At 44.6% G+C, this 21,890-nt stretch overlaps 2 protein-coding genes and 1 long non-coding RNA gene across 9 annotated transcripts in view; 1 reads left to right on the forward strand and 2 right to left on the reverse strand.

Annotated features, from left to right (window-relative positions):
• The window catches only part of phf21b (PHD finger protein 21B), a 28,328-nt gene extending 19,890 nt beyond the window's left edge, over positions 1 to 8,438 (reverse strand). Inside the window, exon 1 of one of the 2 annotated variants that reach the window (XM_047336084.1) lies at positions 7,975 to 8,438. In XM_047336084.1, the coding sequence (XP_047192040.1) occupies positions 7,975 to 8,028 (54 nt within the window). In that variant the 5' untranslated portion in view covers positions 8,029 to 8,438. Of the gene's footprint in view, positions 1 to 7,535; positions 7,904 to 7,974 lie in introns of those variants that run through there. The other variant, XM_035610705.2, reaches the window with a different exon arrangement.
• Positions 8,439 to 10,920: 2,482 nt separating this feature from the next.
• Positions 10,921 to 16,419, reverse strand: LOC118286379. 5 transcript variants are annotated; one of them, XR_007031948.1, is made up of 5 exons: positions 16,244 to 16,419; positions 15,073 to 15,158; positions 12,959 to 14,961; positions 12,785 to 12,852; positions 10,921 to 12,039 (listed from the first exon to the last, which is right to left on the reverse strand). It is a non-coding gene; the product is annotated as an uncharacterized LOC118286379 (long non-coding RNA). The 5 variants fall into 5 exon arrangements; XR_007031949.1 differs by having other exon boundaries at positions 12,959 to 14,975; XR_004785379.2 differs by having other exon boundaries at positions 10,921 to 12,036; positions 15,073 to 15,161.
• Positions 15,558 to 21,499, forward strand: nup50 (nucleoporin 50). Of its 2 annotated transcripts, none has more exons than XM_035610754.2 (8): positions 15,558 to 15,764; positions 16,472 to 16,625; positions 17,386 to 17,469; positions 17,563 to 17,755; positions 18,605 to 19,231; positions 19,799 to 19,883; positions 19,979 to 20,097; positions 20,616 to 21,499. In XM_035610754.2, the coding sequence occupies exons 2-8, from the start codon at positions 16,557 to 16,559 to the stop codon at positions 20,813 to 20,815; spliced, it is 1,377 nt and encodes a 458-aa protein (XP_035466647.2). In that variant the 5' UTR covers positions 15,558 to 15,764; positions 16,472 to 16,556; the 3' UTR covers positions 20,816 to 21,499. The 2 variants fall into 2 exon arrangements, with proteins under 2 accessions (XP_035466647.2, XP_035466656.2); XM_035610763.2 differs by having other exon boundaries at positions 16,478 to 16,625.
• Positions 21,500 to 21,890: the final 391 nt, after the last annotated feature.

Raw genomic sequence — 21,890 nt, forward strand, 5'->3', positions numbered from 1 at the left:
GTTGTCGTGTTTATGTTTCTGCTCACGTGCAGCAGAAGCAGCTGGCGACTCTGATGGACGACATGTAAACACGGTGAGGAGTCACAGAGGGCGAGGAAGACGAGGACGGGGGGGGGGGGGGGTTCCCCCTCCTCCGCGACCTTGCCGGTGAAAACAAATTAAAGTTCCATTGATGATGCGTCGCTCTTTGTCAGCGTCTGACGGGCGATAGATGAACCTCAGGTCCATTCAGAGGGTTCTGATGAACTGTTTGTCTGAGCAGAGAGAACGAGGGAGAAGACAAGCTGACACTTCTCTCTCTTCTTTCTTCGTCTGCGTCTGTAAATCCTCGTCTCTCAGACAGAAATGAATCAATCAAAACGGTCACGTCTCAGTCAGGAGTTCTTTCAGCGAACGTGTTTCCTCTGACCTTCGTCTCAAGGTCAAACATCCACGTGTTCATGTTCGTCCTCATGGAGAATCAACCACAAGGCAAACTCTTAGTTCACGATTTAGACACAACGGTGATTATTCTCTCAGTCACGTCTCGCAGGAGTTTAATGTTTAACTATGAATGACTTAACATGTAATATTACATTTATATAGAGTTGAATAAGGAACCAGGAGGAAGATGAAGATGAAGATGACTTCAACATGTAAATGAATCTGAGTCTTAACGTTTCTTGTAAAAAAAAAAAACCCGCTGCATTCAAGGTTGTCCTGAGGCGTCGGAGAGAAAAGATTCATAAACATAAACACTTTCATCCTGGTTTGATCTGAATCATTTTTTTAACTTAACTTCTCTGAAGCAACAAGCAGCCATTTTGTTTCTGGTCAGCTGATCCGATTGCTCCCCTGACAAACATCCTCACCCCAGAACGTTCCGGTGACTCACGGGTCGGAGCGACCGGCAGCGAGCGAGCAAGTGGCAGAAATACGAGCGATATTATTTTTAGTTTGTGACTCACGTCTCTCTCTCGTTTCCTCCGAGCGTCTCAACAGCGCAAGAATATTCTTTTTTATTTTGTAAATGTTATAGTTGTGTGACTCTTTCAGTCGTTGTTTGTGTCACTGCTGCTCAGATTAAAAGGATCATCACAGATTATATTCTCACATCATCACGTCTAGAGCAGCGACGTCAGATCAGATCAGAGGATCAGACGCTCGGAGGCGTCGGCCTGACGGATCATCACAGATCAACCTCCTCCTACTTCCTCATCACTTCATCCTTCATCCTCATCACTTCATCCTTTATCCTACATCCTCATCACTTCATCCTTTATCCTTCATCCTACATCCTCATCACTTCATCCTTTATCCTTCATCCTACATCCTACATCCTCATCACTTCATCCTTTATCCTTCATCCTACAAAGTCATCACTTCATCCTCATCACTTCATCCTTTATCCTTCATCCTACAAACTCATCACTTCATCCTCATCACTTCATCCTTTATCCTACATCCTCATCACTTCATCCTTTATCCTTCATCCTACATCCTCATCACTTCATCCTTTATCCTTCATCCTACATCCTACATCCTCATCACTTCATCCTTTATCCTTCATCCTACAAACTCATCGCTTCATCCTCATCACTTAATTTTCATCCTACATCCTGATCACTTCCTCCTTCATCCTCATCACTTCATCCTTCATCCTGATCACTTCATCCTACATCCTCATCACTTCATCCTACATCCTGATCACTTCATCCTACATCCTCATCACTTCATCCTTATCACTTCATCCTTCATCCTACATCCTCATCACTTCCTCCTTCATCCTCATCACTTCATCCTTATCACTTCATCCTACATCCTCATCACTTCATCCTTCATCCTACATCCTCATCACTTCATCCTTCACCTTCATCCTAATCACTACATTCGTTATCTTTCATCCTACATCCTCATCACTTCATCCTTCATCCTCATCACTTCATCCTACATCCTCATCACTGCATCCTTATCACTTCATCCTTCATCCTACATCCTCATCACTTCATCCTAATCACTACATTCGTTATCTTTCATCCTACATCCTCATCACTTCATCCTTCATCCTCATCACTTCATCCTACATCCTCATCACTGCATCCTTATCACTTCATACTTCATCCTACATCCTCATCACTTCCTCCTTCATCCTCATCACTTCATCCTACATCCTCATCACTTCATCCTACATCCTCATCACTTCATCCTCATCACTTCATCCTTCATCCCTCCTTCCCTGACATCTTTGGCCTCAGGACCACGTTCAGCTGGTTTTTCGATAAACAAACATCTTTCAACTGTTCTCAAATTTTCTTTTTCAGACGAACTCAGTTGACCGTCATTTGCCACGAAGAAAAACATTTAATTCAGAAGCTTTTTCTCAAAAAATTACTTTTCAATTATTAGAATCTAACTTCCCAGAAAGCAGAGGTGACGTCACATGACACAAAGAAAAGCAGCAAATTCAGAAACTAAAAGTTACATATTTTAAAAATAGTTTTTGAAAAAGACAAAAAACTTTATACTATATATTTATACTTAACCAGATACTTTGTGATGTACTGTACTACATAATGTACTATATAAGACTTCAGAATCTGTTTGTGTTTCTATTTTACAAACCAGCCTGATGAATTTTTCAGAGGATCTTTGAAGTCGACTTCCTTTTATGGGCGAGACCTCTTCCTCCTCTAAAGACTCAATAATGCACCAGCAGCAAGGCATTGTGGGAAAGGGGCCTGGAAGGAGTGAGTGAATGAAACACTGGGTCACTGAAGTTTAATGAACTTTAGATTTATTTTCTTGTGTTTCACATTTTCCTGACGTCCAATCAGAGCCTGACGTGTCAGCGCGGCACAAAGACCAATTAGAGCAACACACACACTTTTCTCTTTGTTCTGCCTTTTCCCAGAATTGACCTCTTTCATTACACACACACACACACACACACACACACACACACACACACACACACACACACACACACACACACACACACACACACACACACACACACACACACACACACACACACACACACACACACACACACACACACACACACACACACACACACACACACACACACACACTCTCTGAGCAGCAGCTGCTGAGGGAAAGACAATAACATTCCTCTCTCTTCTCCGTCTCACACTCAACATGTGAAAACATTTAAAAACATGGAACATGATGATGAACAACCTGTGACGGGCTCACATTCCATCAAACATGAGCGAGAAGAAGAAGAAGAGGGACGCACCCGAAGACTGAAGAAGAAGAAGAAAATCACAGCAGCAACTAAACGCAACTACAGCAACAATCACAACAGATAGAACTCATTTTCATCCGTCAGTCAGCTGACAAACACACAAACACACTAACCTCCTCAGTGAAGCTAAAAACTGAAACAACAGCAACATTTTGTGTGTGTGAGCTGCGTGTTCCCCACACTTTGTCTGACAGGTAGAGGTCATAGTGAGGTCAGAGAGAGAGAGGGGGAATATGAACAGAAACACACTTTGCTGATTGCGCTGCATCGTTCAAATATTACATTCTAACTTAAATTTAACATATATTAAATAATTTATGACCTTACAGACCTGAGGGCTTTTATTCTGAAGGTCTGGGTAAAAGGAACACACACACACACACACACACACACACACACACACACACACACACACACACACACACACACACACACACACACACACACACACACACACACACACACACACACACACACACACACACACACACACACACACACACACACACACACACACACACACACACACACACACACACACCAGGTGACAGGACTGTTGCTATGATACGGAGCAGGTGAAGTTCAAGACTGAAACTAAACGAGTGAAGCTTCTGCTTCGCAGCTCGACGCCGGAGGTCAGGTGATTACTGGTCACGTGATCAACCAGGAAGTGATGAGAGTTTAACAGAGAATTAAAGATTAACTCATGAGGATCAATAATTAATGATCAGAACTGTCAGGTGAAGACGCTGCAGGATGATGGACGACGCGTTTATCTTCTCTTCGAACGCAGAGTTATGACATCACTGCGTTTAGAGGAAGAAGAAGGAGAAGAAGAAGATGAAGACGAACGAGAGACAAACAGTCGACACGGGTTCATTCACCAACGCCTCCCTGCAGCCACCGCCGGCTGAGCAGAGTCAGCACTTTGCTCTCGGTCTCTGGAAATCACTGCTCGGTAATAAAAAGCTGTCACATGACGCCACGGCAACAGGATGATACAGGAGGAGGAGGAGGAGGAGAGTCAGGATGAAAAGATCCTGAACAGTTTTCCAGTAAACTTGATGAAGGATGAAACATGGAGCAAGAAAGAATCCACGTAGAGACGACTTGTGTTTGTTTTACTTTCACCTCTCATTACAGTGAACTTATAGTTATTGTAGAAGTTATATATATTTAATGAGCTTCACACACTGTGACTGTGTGAGGCGTATCCATGGTGACACACAGCGCCTGTAACAGGACGTCAGAACCTGTGATGATCTGAACCACATGAAACAACGACGAGGAGCCGACACAACCAGATCATGACCATCTCTTTACAGTGAACTTATACATATATATACATGTATAAAGAGCCATGACGTTCTGCTTCAAGGAATAAAAAACTGACCTCGGCGACAAGCGGCAAAAATAAAACCAACTTCTCTTCTCTACCTGAAGAGTCGCTGAGAGGAAAGTGATGCAACAGAGAGAAAGTGAATCAGAGAGAGAGAGAGAGAGAGAGACAGAGCGAGAGAGATAGAGAGAGAGAGAGAGAGAGAGAGAGAGAGGGAGAGAGAGAGGGGGAGAGAGAGACCTTGATGTTGAATGTGAACAGGATCAGAGTGAAACTCTTCTTGTCTCTTTTCACTCCAGTTTCTACTTGTTCTGTTTCTCTGGTTACGCCTGGTGGAAACTCCGCTGGCCCCCGTGTCAGAGTGAAACTCTGGGTCGTGTTTTGGACGATCTACTTCCTGTTAACACCTGAGTGGTCATGTGACACGTGTGGACTCGTCTGGATGGACATCTATTTAGATTTAAAATTAAAATTAAAATGTATCTCTCTCGGGCTCCTCCCACAAGCCCCTCCCCCTTCTGATGAACACCAGCTGTTATTAAAACATTTCCTCGACTTCTGACCCTGAAACGACCTCCTGACCTCCGTCTTCCACATATGACTCGAGGTCAAACACTTTGATAAACAGGTGAAACAAAGAAAACATTTCTGAATATCAAACATTTGTTCACAAAGCTTTGTTTTTTTAAAGGTCCCGCCCCCTGGTTATATAACTTCCTGCTGCCAGATCCCGCCCACAGCTCACAGAGGTCGACCTCACGACTACTGTCAATCAGCTTAAATTAAATTAAAACTTTTGTCTTTTATTAATCCTCTGAAAACTGAGACTGTAGTTTAACAGGATCCTGTTCAAATCATAAAATTATGAATTACAACATTTATCATCACCACTCACGATGACGTCATCATGTCGCAGAGAGAAAGTTCATATCTAAATAAAACTAAATCATTTCCAAATTTCTAATAACTTATGGAGAGTTAAGAAGTCATTGTATCATTTTTCTATATTTATGAATCCTTATTTTTTCATTATTTCAGTATTTTTATTGTTTATGATGGTTTATTAACTCACATGAGCTTTTGTCTCTATTTATTTAAGAGACAGGAAATGACATCACAGGAAGATTTTTTTTTAAATACCAGGAACTTTGACTACTGCAGAGGTCAAGGGGTTGAATCCTGTTTAGGTTTTTTATTCAGCCTGATTTTGTTTTATGATTCTGTTAAAGTCTGTTAAAGTCTGTAATGATGTTGTTTCCTCTCTTCTGGGTCTTTAACTGTTTCTCTCAGTTCATTCTATTGTTCTTCATCTTTTGTCCACGACTGTGAATCACTTCCTGTTGTTATTAATGTAAATATAATAATCTGACTCCACTCATTATTTCTCTGACTCGCAAAAAGTTGGAGACGTGGAGCTCAGGGCTTTTTTTAATCCGAGGTCGTCGCCGTTAAACGCTGCGTGTGATTGGATGCTGAGGAGGAGGAGAAGGAGAAGAGGTGGTTGTTCACACAGGTCAGATTAGTTTTTGCTGCGAACACAGAAGAAGACGAAGACGAAGAAGAAGAAGAAGAAGAAGAAGAAGAAGAGAAGAAGAGAGAGCCGAGGCGGAGCAGTGCTGACTGGGCTCGCTGCCTCCCCTCCCCCTCCAAACCAAAAACAGCATCAAAGCAATCAAAATGGTAATGTTAGGCATGAATGGGGCCCCTCCCCCTCCCCCTCCTCCCTCCTGCACGAAACTCTGCAGACTTTTCACCATGTTGGGGGGAGGACCACCACCACCACCACCACCCCCACTTTCTCTCTCAAAATGGAAGCTTCCACAACCAAAGTAGAAGAAGAAGAAAAAGAAAAACTATAACTCCACAAACATCCAGGAACTAGTTTCACGTCTTTGACTGGAACATTCCACTGGAAACGAGAGGACGACCAGATGGTTAAACACATTAAATACATATCGACCTATTGTATTTGAATTGTGATGCTGATGTGGGGAAGTTGTGTGTGTTGCTGTCGGGCTGGGACCGCCCGGCGGGGCGGTGCAGCTGGAGGAGCTGGCCGCGGTGCTGAACGCTGCCGCAGCCTCCATCCAGCCTCCAGCCTCCCTCCCCCGGCCTCCCCCCTCTCCCCCGACCTCCCTCCCTCCATCCGTCGAGCACCTGCTGCAAAGTTGTTCTGTCGAAGGCCGTAAAAGATAGTAAAGGAAAAAAAGTGAAAGCGTAGTCGTGGGCCAATCAAAGCGCTCCGCTGCGGTCACGTGGCCGAGAGGAAACAACAGCAGCAGCGGACTAAAGTCTTAAAGTAACTAACTAACCCGGGTTAGTTTTAAACCGAGTCAAAGACCAAACTAATAGAAACAACCAGCGGCCCCTTCCTCCTCCACACTGACACCCGGGCGCCCCCCTCCTCTCTCCGGCCTCACGGCCCCTCAGGAGGGGTTAGCTCCGTCGTTAGCCTCCGATGCTAACTCAGAAACATGTCGACCTGCTCAAAATGGACGCTACACATTTCTCAACAGTAGTGCACAAGTTTGAGTGGAGCCGCGCACACACACACACACACACACACACACACACACGCACACACACACACACACACACTCTCTCTCTCCAGCATTAAAGCTTAAACATACACAAACAACAACAACAACAACAACCCGGAGTAACATCTTGACTCTTGTGTCTGATTGTCTCCGTCCTCACAAACCAACACAACATCCATCACTATGTCATCTCTTCATATTTCATATATCATATATTTATCTTCTCGTCTCGTCGGACGCGGACAGTTGAACAACTTCACGATCATCTTTGTGTTTTTTTCCGCAGCGTCACGATGAACAACGAGAGGAAGCAGATTTTATGCTGATAAAGTTTTTTCCTCCGAACCCGCCCGAGTCCTCCTCGGCTTCTCTCGGGATTGTTTTTTTAAAAAGCGTTCGTTTTCGTTACCTGCGGCTCCTGCTGCGGCTTCATCGGAGCGGAACTCTGGTGGTCGGGCCCCGGACGCCGGAGCTCGACCCGCGGGGCTCGAGTTTAGTCACAAAGTGGCGTGAAGTTGTGGAGGAACAAAAGCAGGAGCGGGGGGCTGCTCGACACGGAGGCTCCGGGATCCTCATAAATATTCAGGTCGCGTCCTGATCGCCACACAGCTCCTCCACCTCCTCCTCCACCGCAGCCCCGCTCCGAACCCTGCCGGAGAACAGCCCCCGACAAGCCGCCAAACTACGAGCAAAGTGGGCTCGATGGCACACGGAGGTTGTCGGCGGGCGGACCGCGGCGGCTCCCGGCCGCCGGAGTGTCCGCCCCCCCGCTCCCCGCTCCCCGCCCGGCTGCCACTCGCCTCCCGACACCGACACACACACAAGCGAACAACACGATGGTTCGTTACCTGATGACATTGGATTTCCACTTTCAGCGCCTCGCGCGGGCCTTGTACTTCCATGTTCGGCGGCCACGAGCACTTTTCTGCCACTTTGCGACGACCAAGTTTAAAGTGAATTGAAAAAGATTTTTTCTTTGGAAGGCGACAATAACAATTGAAAGAAGAACTCCTCGGAGCCGCGAGAGCAAGTTCTCGCTTCTTCTTTTTTTTTTTTTCTTTTTTTTTCGCAGGGAGCTACGGAGGACTCATCACCGCCACTTTCCGCCCGCCTCCAAAAGTGCTCCAAAGCCGGCGAAGAGAGCTCCAGGCCCGGCGAGGCGACTCTGCGGATCACGGCGGGACGTCGAGGGGTCTGCGGGGCGGCGGGGGGCGGCGGCCGTCGGTAGATTTAAGTTGAAAGACGCGGACTATGTCTTGTCCGAGTCCGCGGCTTGATTTCACTTTGCCTCGGGAAAAGTTGCGCTTCGGCTGTCAATGGTAATTCTGAAGTTCCCGGATGAGAGAGGGGGGGGGGGGGGGGTCACACATGCGCAGTGAGACACAACCAGCAGTAACAGTATTTCAGATGAAAACTTAGATAAAACTATTATTATATAACAAGTATTACATAAACTATCTGGTTGTAATGTTTAGTGTAGTTTTTATACAACAAGAACTACAATATGATAGTTTGTATAATATAAGCGAATATAACATCAATATTATAGTTTGTATACACTATAATAGTTTTGTATGATATTTTTTATTTAGTTTGTATAATATAATTTCAACATGATAGTTTTTATAGTATAAAAACTATTATATCATGTTTTTATACAATAAAAACTACTACATATTAGTTTGTATTATATTGTTTTTTTAATGAAAACTAAAATATGTCAATATTTTAGTTTTCATTGAATTAAATATTATATTATATCCATATGATATTAAAGTTTGTATAAAATACTAGCCATACTATTTTGATTGTTGTTGTGTGTTGCATGTATACCTTACTCTTTTAAATATAACTGCAACTATATTTACATTTATATCTTATATATTTTTCATACAGTTTTTTCATAGACAGTTGACAGCGAAGTCAGAATAAAACTCTCCGTCGCCACAACAAAGACAAACATGAGAATATACACAGTAAACACAATCTGTGATAAGCCACCCAGAGTAAATATGGAAAAAGCAGTGTCTAAACAATCTAACATAAGTTATAAAAATACGTTTTCAAAGCAGAAACAATGAACAGTAGTAGTTTTGCAGACGTCCCTAATAAAATGAGTGTATGAGTAATGAAACGTATGAAACACATTTCTGTTTGTTCTCTTTGACTCTTTATCTCCATAGTGCAGATTCATAAAGTCTCATGTCTTCTTCCAGCTGACAGACTCCATGTTTTTATGGCTGAAAATGGAAATATGTGCATTATCATTCATACATAATCCAACTCACACGTTTCGTTGTTGGAAAACTTCTAGATCTCCTCTGTAATCCTGTTGCTACAGTGTAATCTATGAATACAACATATATAGGTTATTAAAAATGGATGATGATGATGATGATATTTGTTTTCATCACAAACTTACATCTAACTTGATTTGATGCAGGAGTCAGATTCTGATGCAGAGTTGCTCTAAATAAACTGCAGTGGTTGTGATTAAAAAACATGAAAAATGGCAGCTAGAGTCAGAACTCAGAGACAAACAGAGAAGAAGAGGAAGAAGAAGAAGAGGAGGATGAGGAGGATGGAGGAAGAGAGAAACATGAAAACCAACATGTCTGCTCCGTGTGTCACTCTGTTTTCCTCCTGAAACACAAAGAGGTCGAACGTGGCGGACACTTTCCTTCTTCTCCTTCTTTTCCTTCATGTCGGTCAGACTCTGACCCCCCTCTCCCTCCTCCTCCTCTTCCTCTCCCCTCCTCCCCGCCCTTCGGACACAAGCCGAGCCGCTTATTGGCTGACGCCGCGAGAGGCGAGGAAGGAGGAGCCAACCAGGAGTTGCGCTCGCGGAGCGACGTGCGTGGGAACCAATGAGCGCCAGAGAGGGGGCGGGGCTTCGCGCGGCAGCACTATGTGCTCGGAGAGTTGATGAAGAAGTGAGATGGACGTTAGTGATGGAAACGACAGAGAAACAACTTCAGCTCAGAGTTAAAGCACAGATTCTCTCCGTGTGGAAACAAAATGGCGGCTGCGCGTGTGTGTGTTGATGTAGAAGAATAAAAAGGCGGGATGATTGTAGAGGGTGAAGCAGGAAGTAGCACCATGGACAGAGGCGACGTCACAGTTGTGTCGAATCTGCTGAACCTCCATGTTCACGTCATGACTTGATATGAACACACGACGTGTCTCAGTGAAGTTGTGAGTGAGTCGGCGGCGGACAGAAGAAAGTAGTCCCTCCGCCGACACCCCTCCCCCACCGGACAGGGCCGCTGCTCCATCAGCTGCCGCTGCTCTTTTCAAGGCTCAAGTCCTCTGGTTCTCTGGGAGGAGGCTCCACGTCCAGAGATGTTCACCACAACTACTGTTCTTATACATTCATCTGATATATTATATTATATGTCTGAAATAAACGAATACAGAATCTACGACTGCACCTCAAACCTCCACGAGACCCAACTCAAGCAGTCACCAACCAAATCATCTCATCATCACACTTCAGTCAGTAGATGTGTCTGAGAGTTTCCATGAATTATTCTCTGTGAAATCAGAAAACATGTCTAACAAAGTTTAAAGCTGCAGTGGGTCATTTTTCAAAGAACTTATTCACAGAAACTGTAATATATTGTCCATAACTCTGTTCATATATGAGTTAGATATAGTTCCATGAGGTGGACCCGACTTCCGTGTGAGTCTCCATGTTTCTACGTCGTGTTGAACACGGTGTGCCACCATAATGTCCCCTGTCGGTTGCATATGGGACATGGACCAAAGTTAAAAATCCAAGTAGATGTTAAATAAATGTTTCAAAAGATGACATTTATTTGATTAATTTTACCAGCAGCTGAAATAATGAACTCTGTCTTTCATGTTCACTGATGGTAGACTGGACCTTATTAAATATCATCAGGCTGTTGCATGTTGGTATTTCATTCCCCCCGTTCAGGGGCACTGAGACTTTCTGTGAACTTTGGGGCAGAACAAATGAAAGTTGTGTGTTTGTGTTTGAGGGGAGCAGCTTGTGAAACGTTCCTGTGAGTGCCGAGTGGCAGCGTCCAGTCAGCGTCCGGCCTGTCTTCAGCGGCGGCGGCGGCTGCCATCGTGGACAGATGGCCGGAGCAGGCCTGGCCCAAGGTCCACGAAGACATAAAAACCAACGTCCAGCTGACATCAAATCTGTCTGAGTTCATGTCTCCTGACTGTTTGAAAAGAAGAAGAAAAAAGGCTAATTATTGGTTGAACAGGTCTGTCGACTTCCCTTTTGCCAGTTGAGGGTGACGTCAGTTCAGATCATCTGCACGACCTCAGAGAACAAAGGGGTTTTAAAAAGTCTTTTCATATCTTTTCTTGACTGTTGATACATATTAGATATAACCATCGTTAATCATGAGACCGTAGTTCTGTTCCTCATTAGTTCATAATGTACAGGCCTTGATCAGGAGGTTGTTCGTCTTTGTCAGGTGCAGGTGAACCCGTTGGTTCGTCAGTCGCTCCTCTTCTTCGGTTCACACTGAAACGTCTGATGGATTCCAATGATGTGTGGTTGAAATATTCATGTTCCCTTCAGGATGAACCACCGGTCTGTGGTTTCATCGCGTGTCTGTGGCTGCAGCAGTCGCTCCGACAGCAGACGGTGTTTCAGTGCTTGGCTGACATTTACGTCGACCTCTGCGAGACTCGGCCCTCACAAATGTCAGAGTATCGTCTCATCAGCAGTGAAGGATTCGCTCTTGGCCGCTGCTCCGGGTTCAGGCTGCAGCGACGCACTTTGCCAATCGCACATTTGGAGGAAACAAATAAAAATGTCAGAGCGGCAGCGCAGTGATGGAGCGTCGGTGCTGATGTCAGCGCGGCTGCTCGCTCCTCATGTTCCCGCTGCAGAGCTCAGTCGGTGCAGCAGGTGTTTCCACCTGCAGCTGCTGAAATGAGGAGGGTTCGTTTGTAAATTACCACTCTGCCTTTTCTCCCTCGTATGAATCTACCTGTGGGGCTGTGTGCTCTTCTCTCCACTCGTAATTACACTACAAATAATGAAAGAGCTTCTAATCTGCAACCCTCTGGCTTATCAAGACCATTCCACTGCGATTGTCCCTTTTCACAGGAACACTAATATTTTACATTCGTTCTCTCTTCAAGCGTTTTTATCCTGTAACGTCCTCCAGTTTCACACGTTTGTTCCGTCTGCTGTGCTTGGTTCTGTTTCTATTCTTCTATACTTCTGTCTTTCTGTCATTTCTCCTGCATTATGGATTTCATCAACCAGACCAACGATTGAGAAAACAAGGTGCATCTTCACACGAACGGCAAAATATAACAACCACAAAGACACGAAACAACCTCAAGAACAGACAGGAGACGACAGACAACCACAGAGAGACACTGACAACAGGACGAGGCACAGAGGTGAAACACTCCAATCAGAGTCATGCTGCTCCTGGTGTCATGATGATTCTTCCACGACAGTCGACTGCTGCTCACTCGTCTGTGACCCAGTTCTCTCACGGCTTCTCTCTCCGCTCCAGCGACGAGCAGGGAGCCGTCGTCGGGCCGTCGTCGGGCCGTCGTCGGGCCTCGGTCGAGCGGCAGAGTGAACGCGGAGAAACTCGCATTGTTCAGCTGGAAATTGTCATGCGGAGATAATACGCTGACATAATAATGACTCACTGTGTTTGTGTGTCGGCCTGCGTCGCAGGGGGAGACGACTGAAGACTCGGCCTCTTTACTTTCAGGAGCTGCAGAGAAGCACAAAGGAAAAAATGAAGTGCGTGATGAGACGAGCTGCAAAACAACGATTAACGCACGATCTCAACATTCATTCTGTGTCAAATCTCAACTCACAGACTCTTCAGCCACAAACCACAGGCCCGACGCTCGAGAGACTCAGAAGACGTTCACGTTGCCCAGAGACAGAGATACAGACACTGGAAAGAAAAACCAGACAGAACTTTAAACCTTTCACCTTTTTTGAAATGGAGACGGCATTTTGGATCATTAGGAAACATCAGTTCTGCTTCCTTTTAACTTGTCACCGACTAACTGCTGTCCACACGACCCGTCATTTAATTGAACCTCATTAAAGCTTCATGTGCCGAGGCCTAATTGACACGTAGATCTGTCTGCTGAGCGGCCAATTAGAGAAGAGACACGTGAGAGGAAACCACCGCCAGTTACCAATAATGATTAAATCAAATATGATAATGAATTTCAGCCAGAAATCTGAAAGGCCGACGACCACAAGACGAGATTATTACTAATTATGAGGAAATAAGAAAAGCGTCAGTGATGTCGTACCTCAGTGTTATTTCACCAGCATGTGATATACATGAGGAAATTATAATATTTCTATTTCATTGTATTTATAGTGAGCAGGAAGGTGATGTTCGTGAATAAAATTTAACATGACATTAAACATTTTAATGTATTAAAACTGAAATGAATAGATGAGTGAGTGAATATGAGGCCCCCTGCTGAGCAGCTCCATTGTGAACTCCCTCCTCTCGCTCTCTCGTGTCGCCTCGTCTGCGACGGCCTCTGATGTTGAACATCGCTTCGCGGCCGCTGATCAATAGTTCCTCGGTTCTCTCAGCGGCGCCGCCGGCTTTGATTCTGCCCTCGGCTCCGAGGATCGGCTCCAGCTCCGAGGGCCCGGACGCGACGCGACCTGAGCCCCAGCAGCTGCTCCAGACTTCAGAGGAGCCCCCCGCTGAGAGGAGGGCCCCCACCACACTGAGGCCGGGGCCCCGCTCCATCTCTTCAACACACTGAGTCTTGTCTGTACGCAGCAGGAGGGAGAGGAGCTCTCCTCACAGACGCTTCTGGAACAAACACTGACTCGTGTCAGGAAGGAATTCATCGTTCATCTACAACCACAGGAAAATACTGACTAATGAGAGGTTCACCTCAAAGAGTTTCAGAAAATCTGTTTTTACATAGAGGAGAATGTTTTAGGGTCTTTACTCTTTATATCTACACATTTAACAGTAAGATCATTTATTTGTTTCGCTGAGTTTTGTCTTTTTAAACTTTGGTCAGAGCGAAGCTAACTGTTTCCCCTCCAATTCCTGTCTTTACGCTAAGCTAGGCTTAGCTTAGCATAACGCTATGCAAAGGTATTCATCTGAACAAAAGAAGACCATAAGAGCATTTCTCTAAATGTCAAACCACTCTTTTTTTAACTTTTACTGTTAGTTTTGATTTGATATTGGGAAAATAATAATAACTTTAGTTTTAATGTGGTTGAACATTTCAGGGCTGGGAACAAAAATCGTGAAATTAAAAAAACTGAAATAAAATGGAAAATTGAAGATTAAAAGAAAATATTAGATGATACATGATGAAAATAAAAGTGATAAAATATGATTAAATTGATTCTAATATGAACAAAATGCTCTTCTCCCTGTGACGCTCGTCTTTAATTCTGTTGGACGGGTGACGTCTTCCTGGGACCTTCAGAGACACGAGACGTGTCAAATATGATTTGAGGAGATTTGAATTAATCTCCCATCATGCAGTGGGTTGCTGCCTCTCATGTCGGCCTCTCTCTTCCACATTATACAGGTTTTCCCTCTTTTCCGCTGCCAAGTCGTTCCATCTTTCTCCTCGCCAGCTGGTCAGGGGTCTCCTGCTGCCGCTCGGGCCCACAGCTCACTTCCTACTTTTCCCCAGCACCTGTTCCTGTTTGGCGAAGCCGAGCGGGATCCTGGGAGCTTGGAGACCAGCCATCTGCTGCCCAACTCTGCTCCATTTCGTAGCCCCATGTATCCCCGGAGCCTCGGCGAGCAGCCATTAGACACACGGCGCTGCTGAACGACGGGCTGCCGCGTCCCAGAGTCACCGTTCAGCTGAAGGAGAGAAGCTGTTGAGTGTGCAGGTTAAATCAGAGCTTGCTTACCACATGCAGGTGTCGACTGATAACTGCCACTTCAGACTCAAACACTCAAAGTCATTCTGACCTTGACGGAGCGACGACGACCTCATGGGACGCTGCTAAATGTTGTTACCGTGACACCGGATCCTGTTTTAAACTCATTATGTTCCTCTGCTGATGTGAAACACAGAAACACAATTTATGATTTAGTTTTTTTCTACAATTCTTTATCTTTTCATGTTTCATAGCAAGATCTTAAAAACGACGATGCAACAGAGACGTCACATTAATCACAATAACTAATGACGTAGGTCAGACAACAGCGCAAGTCAAAGTCAGATATATATCTAAATGTACGAAGTATAGAATTGAATAAAAAGTACATGTTGTAACACAAAAATAAATAATGTTAAAATAATAATGTATTTAGAATCTAAATATACTAAAGTATACAAATGAATATATGTAACGACTTCACACGTTCCATTTTTAAAGTCTCTCCTGTTCCGGACTACAACTCCCATGTGTACAGCGACACTGCGCCTCCGTCTTCTGCGCAAGCGCAAAAAGGCGGAACGCGCGAACCCCATGCGGATGTACCGCGACGTAAAATGGCGGCGTGAGAGAGGCTCGTTCAAAACACGGCGGTTTCATGATCTTTTATTCATTGAGTGTTTCTTTTACCCCGTGAAGCAGTTTGAGTCTCGCCGCTGAAGCGGCCCCGCGTCGCCCGGAGCTGCCACACCGTTACCCCGCGTCTACGACCCGGAAGAAAAGGTACGTGGCGGCTAACGGGGGAGCTAATGCTAGCATCCAGGCGGCGGCGTTTAAACCGGGCGTGCGGGGCCCCGGATAGCATTAGCCGCTAGCTCACCGGCTAACAGCCCGAACATGGCCGATACTCACCCGGTGAACACGATCACACGCGTTGACGACTCCGGACAGGGAGAGCTACCGATGTGACCACGTGACCTGGTGAAGTTAGCAGAGTCCCGCTGGTTGTTTGAGCTGATGGTGGTTAGCATGAAGCTAACTGAGCTAAGTCAGAGGTTTTAAATGTCAGATCAGATGTGTCAAGAGCTGGTGGAGGTGTGGAGGTGATCGTTACTCCACCCAGCTCCAGGTCAGAGGCAGAACATCCTCACGATTCATATCAAACAGTAAAAGACGAGACACGAGGAAACAAGAAGTCTGGTGTCGGAGAGTGAAGAGAGAACCCGGCGACACGACGCCATTTATATAGATGCGGCCCTCACCTTCACACAGGTGTCCTCCATCAGGCACCAGAACACCGACACAGCAGAACTCACAGCCAACGAGGAAGTGCACATTGTAGCCACAACTATTTCGAAAAGTTAAATAATCGGATCATAATAAATCAGCCTTCTGATTTTCTGACCCCACGTGACCTCCGAGGTGATCATAACAGACTAGTGACGTCATCAGTCTTACTTCCTCAAATCAAAAACCTTTCTGTGTTTCAGGGGCAGAGGGGGGAGGAGGGTCCCTGAGCAGACAGGCGGAGGTCAGGAACTTCTTCTTCTGTACCGGTGTCACAGAGCAGGTGTGATGGCGAAGAGGATCGCCGACAAAGAGCTGACGGACCGGAACTGGGACCAGGAGGAGGAGGGGGAGGAGGTGAGTCCCACAAACATCCACCTGTAAATAACCCGTCTTGTGTAAATGGACAGAGGAAGTTAAGTATGGAATTTGATTTTAGTCTGGAAAAAAGAAAAGAGAGTATATGGAAAGAATATTGTTATATTGTTTCCAGACTGAAGCCTGAACAGACGTGAATCCAAAGATTTTAGAAAACTAACGATCCGTCTCCATCTCTCTGGTCTAATCAATCACTTTCCCACAGTAGGTGATAAACGTCGCCATAGCAACACACCTAGAAGATATAATGTCAGAATTGGAAGTATTAATATTTCAATATCGATCTGCACATCACAATCAACTTTTTGGAGAAACCGTGACTTTGTGTGTATGAAGTGCAACATGATATCACGCAGTCAGAATGTAAATATGTTAAGAGATGGATTTTAAAATGATTTTTTTAAATAATAATATTCATTTAATTTTTTTATATAAAATAACTTATTACATTCATTTATATAACCCGTAAATGGATAAAGCGGTAGACGATGAATTAATTTATATAATAATATTTGCTAAATAAACATCCAGTGATTTGTTCTCTGATTTCAAATATGGTCTGGAAAAAATACAGAGAAGAAAGGAATTGAGTCTGGAAAAAGTCTGGAATTTTGAAATAGAACATGTGTCGGATCTCTGTTTTCTACGTGTCTATATGTTATTTGTATGTTGTTTAATGTTGTCGTCATGTAAATGAAGGTTTTGAGTGTAAATGTGACGACGTGTCGTTGTTCTTCAGGCGGGAATGTTTTCAATCGCCAGTGACGATGTGATGAAGAACCGATCGATCAAAAAGGCCAAACGCAGGAACGTTGGAGCGGAGGTAACGTACATTAATAATCCTGACAGATTCTTTCAGATGAAATATTTTGTATGTATTTTCTCTGTGTGATCTTCTGCGTCTCCTCCGTCTCAGGGCGAAGTTCCCGGAGCGTTCAAAGGTTTTAAAGGGTTTTCTCTTACCTCGGCGGCGGCGGTGGCGTCGAGCGGCGGCGGCGTCTCCGCTCCGACCGGGTTCTCTGGGTTCGGTAATGGAGGAGGATTCAAAGGTCTCAGCAGTCTGACCAACGGAAACAGCGTCACGCCGTCCTTCGGAGGTTTCTCACCAGGTAGAAACTGTCAGATCATATTTAATCAACAGGATCAATGTTTGACAGTGTTTGTGTCGATGTTTCTTCACAAGCAGAAGTTTGTTTGGACGAGGCTGAGGTCGATTGTGACAAGATTCAGATTCAGCAGATCACGACGAATAAAGTCTCACATCACAGCATAGGACAGACAGACAGACAGACAGACAGACAGGGAGGGAGGATGACTGACAGACAGGGAGGCAAAACATCTTATGGTTATGAAAGAAAGTTAACAGCAACAACAAAAACATTTGTTGGATACAGTCGAAACTGGATTGTGACCTGATTATAATTTTCTCCTCTGACCTCTAGAAGGTCACATATGTTCTAGGGCTGCAACTAACGATTGTTTTCATTATCAATCCATCGATTAGTTGTTTGGTTGATAAAATGCCGTTAAATGTTGAAAAATGTCGATCTTGTACCCCAAATCCAAACATGATGTTTTGTTTTGTCCACACACCAAAGATATTCCGTTTACTGTCAGAGGAGCAAAGAGGCCAGAAAATAATCACACAGAAGGAGCTGAAATCAGAGAATTTTGAAGGTTTTTTAAAATAAAAACTACTGGAACCAATTAATGGATTATCTAAATAGTTGGCGATTAATTTAGTAGTTGTTTACTAATAGATTAACTGTTGCAGCTCTTGTGTGTGTGTGTGTGTGGGTCTGTTATTGAGGGTAATGGAGCTGAAGCTCTGAGTGTTTTGCTCTTTTCACATCACGTCTTGTCGCCGCAGGGCGGGAGGGGGGAGGGGGAGGGGGAGGGGGGAAGGGTTGCTGCAGAGGACGTCTGTAACGTCTCTCTCTCTCTCTCCATCACCTCAGGTCTCACATTCAACAGCCCCGCCTCCGCTGACATCACGGCCAAGCAGACCAATGGCTCGTCCCCGAGCCCGGCTCAGAGCTCAGGCAGCAGCAGCAGTAACAAGGAGTACAGTCGACAGCTCACCGCCCTCAACTGCTCCGTACGAGACTGGATCACCAAACACGTGAACGACAACCCGCTGTGCGACCTCAACCCCATCTTCAGGGACTATGAGCGACACCTGTCCAGCATCGAGCGGCAGTACGGAGCCGCCGCCGCCACTCAGCCCGACGGAGGCTCTGAGGAGAAGAAGACGCTGCCGTCCACAGCCTCCCCTCCTCCTCCTCTTCCTCCTGCCTCCTCCTCCTCCTCCTCCTCGCCGGCTCCGGCCGCCGGTCTGTTCTCCTTTGCCAAAAAACCCACAGACGACTCAACCCCTGACAAAGGCTCCGGCGCCGCTCCGATCCCCGCCGGCATTACGTTTAACTTCGGCCAGAAGGTCGACAGCTCGGTCCTCGGGTCCTTAGGGTCCAAGACCATGAGCCCCAGCTTCTCCTTCTCCACTTCCTCCGGTCAGAACTCCATGTTCGGATCATCTGCTGCTCCGTCGTTCAGCGGGACGAAGGCTGAGGACGCTCGACCCGCAGGTACACAACATTATTATATATAATATCATTCAGTCATTTGCTCCTCAGAGTCACAGAGAACATTCAGTTCTCATCCACTGAAATATTCAACCATTAGATTATTACATATTCATAAAATGAATAAAAGTTATTCTCAGATATTAGCAGAAATCTGTCATACACACTGGAGCTAGATCGATTGTTGTGGGTCGATAATAAAAATAAATTAAAACAAAAATTGAAACAAATATCGAGGAATCCTAAGATGTTGTTATTAAACCCTTATGATAAATAAGTGTGAGTGAGTGATATTTATAGTTTAACCACAAGAAGCTGCTGGTTAATTAATTGTCATCGAACGATCGAGCCCAGTGTGGTCACATCATTTAAAAATGTATTTGCAGATGATGGTAGAATCTACAAGTGTAATATTTTACATTTGAAGCTAATCAAAAGATTTTAATTATTGATTAATCCGTTGTTTGTTTTCTCGATTAATCATTTTGTTGATTAAATGTCAGAAAGGTAAAAAAAAAAAGGTTTGATTATGTTGAGTCTTTATGAAATGAATTTGTTTTTCTTTCGTAGACGAGAACGCGGACGAAGAGACGGACGAGCCCCCCAAACCCGACATCAAGGAGGTGAAGGAGGACGACGCGTTCTACTCTAAGAAGTATGTTGAGATGTTCCTGACGCTGGAGTTTAATCTCTCCTGTTGGATCATTGATTCTTGATGCAGATGTTTATATTAAATCTGTCTTCCTTCAGGTGTAAACTGTTTTATAAGAAGGACTCAGAGTTCAAGGAGAAAGGAGTCGGAACTCTACACCTTAAGGAGACGACAGAGGGAAAGACTCAGATGATCATCAGGGCCGACACCAACCTCGGTAAATTAAAAATATTATGTTGTTATTGTTCGAGAGGTGTAGGACGATGTTTCTATAGATATATTATTATTAAAAAATAATAAAGATTATATCAGCTATAGTCATTAAATGTTTTAATCCTAAACCTTTAGATGTTTAGTAATTGAATAATTAGAAATTACATTTTAACTTAAATATGCAGTAAAACCAGGTCATAAGGATGAATATCAGAACGTGAGCAAACGGCTCCACCTGCTGGTGAATCAGAGGAACTGAAACAATCTTACGTCTGAACCAGGAAACAGTTTCTGGGTTTTTATCCTCAAGTCACCGCAGCGTCATGGAAACAGCGTCGTCATGGTTACAGGACTAGACTGTAAAACACAGATAAAAGAATCGAAAATAAAACTTTTCATACGATATTTAAATTGATCCATGTGTTCAACACTTTGTATGATATGATGAAATATTCAAGTAGATCTTTGTCACGTGACACAAAGTCTAAACGCAACAATCTACTTCCTGTCCTCTCTCTCCAGGGAACATCCTGCTGAACGTCATGGTGCAGGCGTCCATGCCGTGTTCTCGGGTCGGGAAGAACAACGTGATGGTGATCTGCGTCCCCAACCCGCCGGTCGACGACAAGAACCCCGGCAGCCCCGTGCCGCTGCTTGTCCGGGTCAAGACGGCAGAGGACGCCGACGAGCTGCACAAGACGCTGGAGGAGAAGAAAGGCTGAGACCACGCCCCCCCCTGAGCTTTTAGCAGGTTCCACCTGGTTGTCCTCATCACTCACACACACACACACACACACACACACACACACGTATCACTCATCAATCAGTTGTTTCAGTACATCGCTCGTCATCATACTGTGAAATATTTCTGTTTCGAATCAAATGTCATCAGAAGCAGGTCGACGCCGTCGTTGTCACATTCCTCCCCTCGTCCTCGTCCTCCGCTGCGACGACGGGAACAAGACGCCGACTCGGATACGTGAGATTAATAATAATTATGATGATTATTAATCGTGTGACATCTACGATCGTTCCCACCGAGGTTCTTTTGGGGGAAAAGCTCCAAATTAAAAGGTCCAGTCGATTTGGTTTTACAAATTAAATCTTCACATAACAGTTGATTTTTTTTATTTAGAGTGTCTGATGTTTTGTTTTTTTGCTCTGGAAACTATTTATTGCGTCGTCGTCAAGTGAACCTGGTGAAGAACGTTTCCCCTGAACGTGAAAGCGTCCGGTTACTTTGACTCTCGCTCTGTTTCTGTGAACATGGACTCTGTTGTTTTTTCCAAGTGTCCTTCGTGTGACCTCTGTGTGACCTTTCGGTTCGGCCTCGGAGACGAGGCGTCGCCTTCGTCATCGTCTCTGAACATTTGTCAAGAGGAATAAAAAGGAAACAAACAAACAAACTCGACTGATTCTGTTTGATTCTTGGTTTTTCTTTTTTAAACTTTCAGCTTCAGAGAAACATAGATTCACCTCCTGGTTTTTGTTCGTCGGCTCCTGAAACTCCTGCTTTACATTTTATACCTATATTATTATAATATAAAATAATATTCAGTTGTAGTTGATGAGGAAAAGAATAACATGTTGGATAAATATGCTGAACTAAACAAACTTCACTTCCTCGTTGAACGTAACAAAAACATCCTGATTATTATTTTTCTCATCTTTGATATTTTAACCAGTAGAGAAGCTGAAAATTTGTCCTGAAGGTGGCGCCAGAGAATAAAACACCAAAGTTTACGTCACTTGCTCAGATTCTTCCTCAGGCGACTATGAATGTCCACAGAAAGTTGT

The sequence above is a fragment of the Scophthalmus maximus genome, chromosome 12 (genome assembly GCF_022379125.1).
Source record: "Scophthalmus maximus strain ysfricsl-2021 chromosome 12, ASM2237912v1, whole genome shotgun sequence".
Classification (NCBI taxonomy): Eukaryota; Metazoa; Chordata; class Actinopteri; order Pleuronectiformes; family Scophthalmidae; genus Scophthalmus; species Scophthalmus maximus.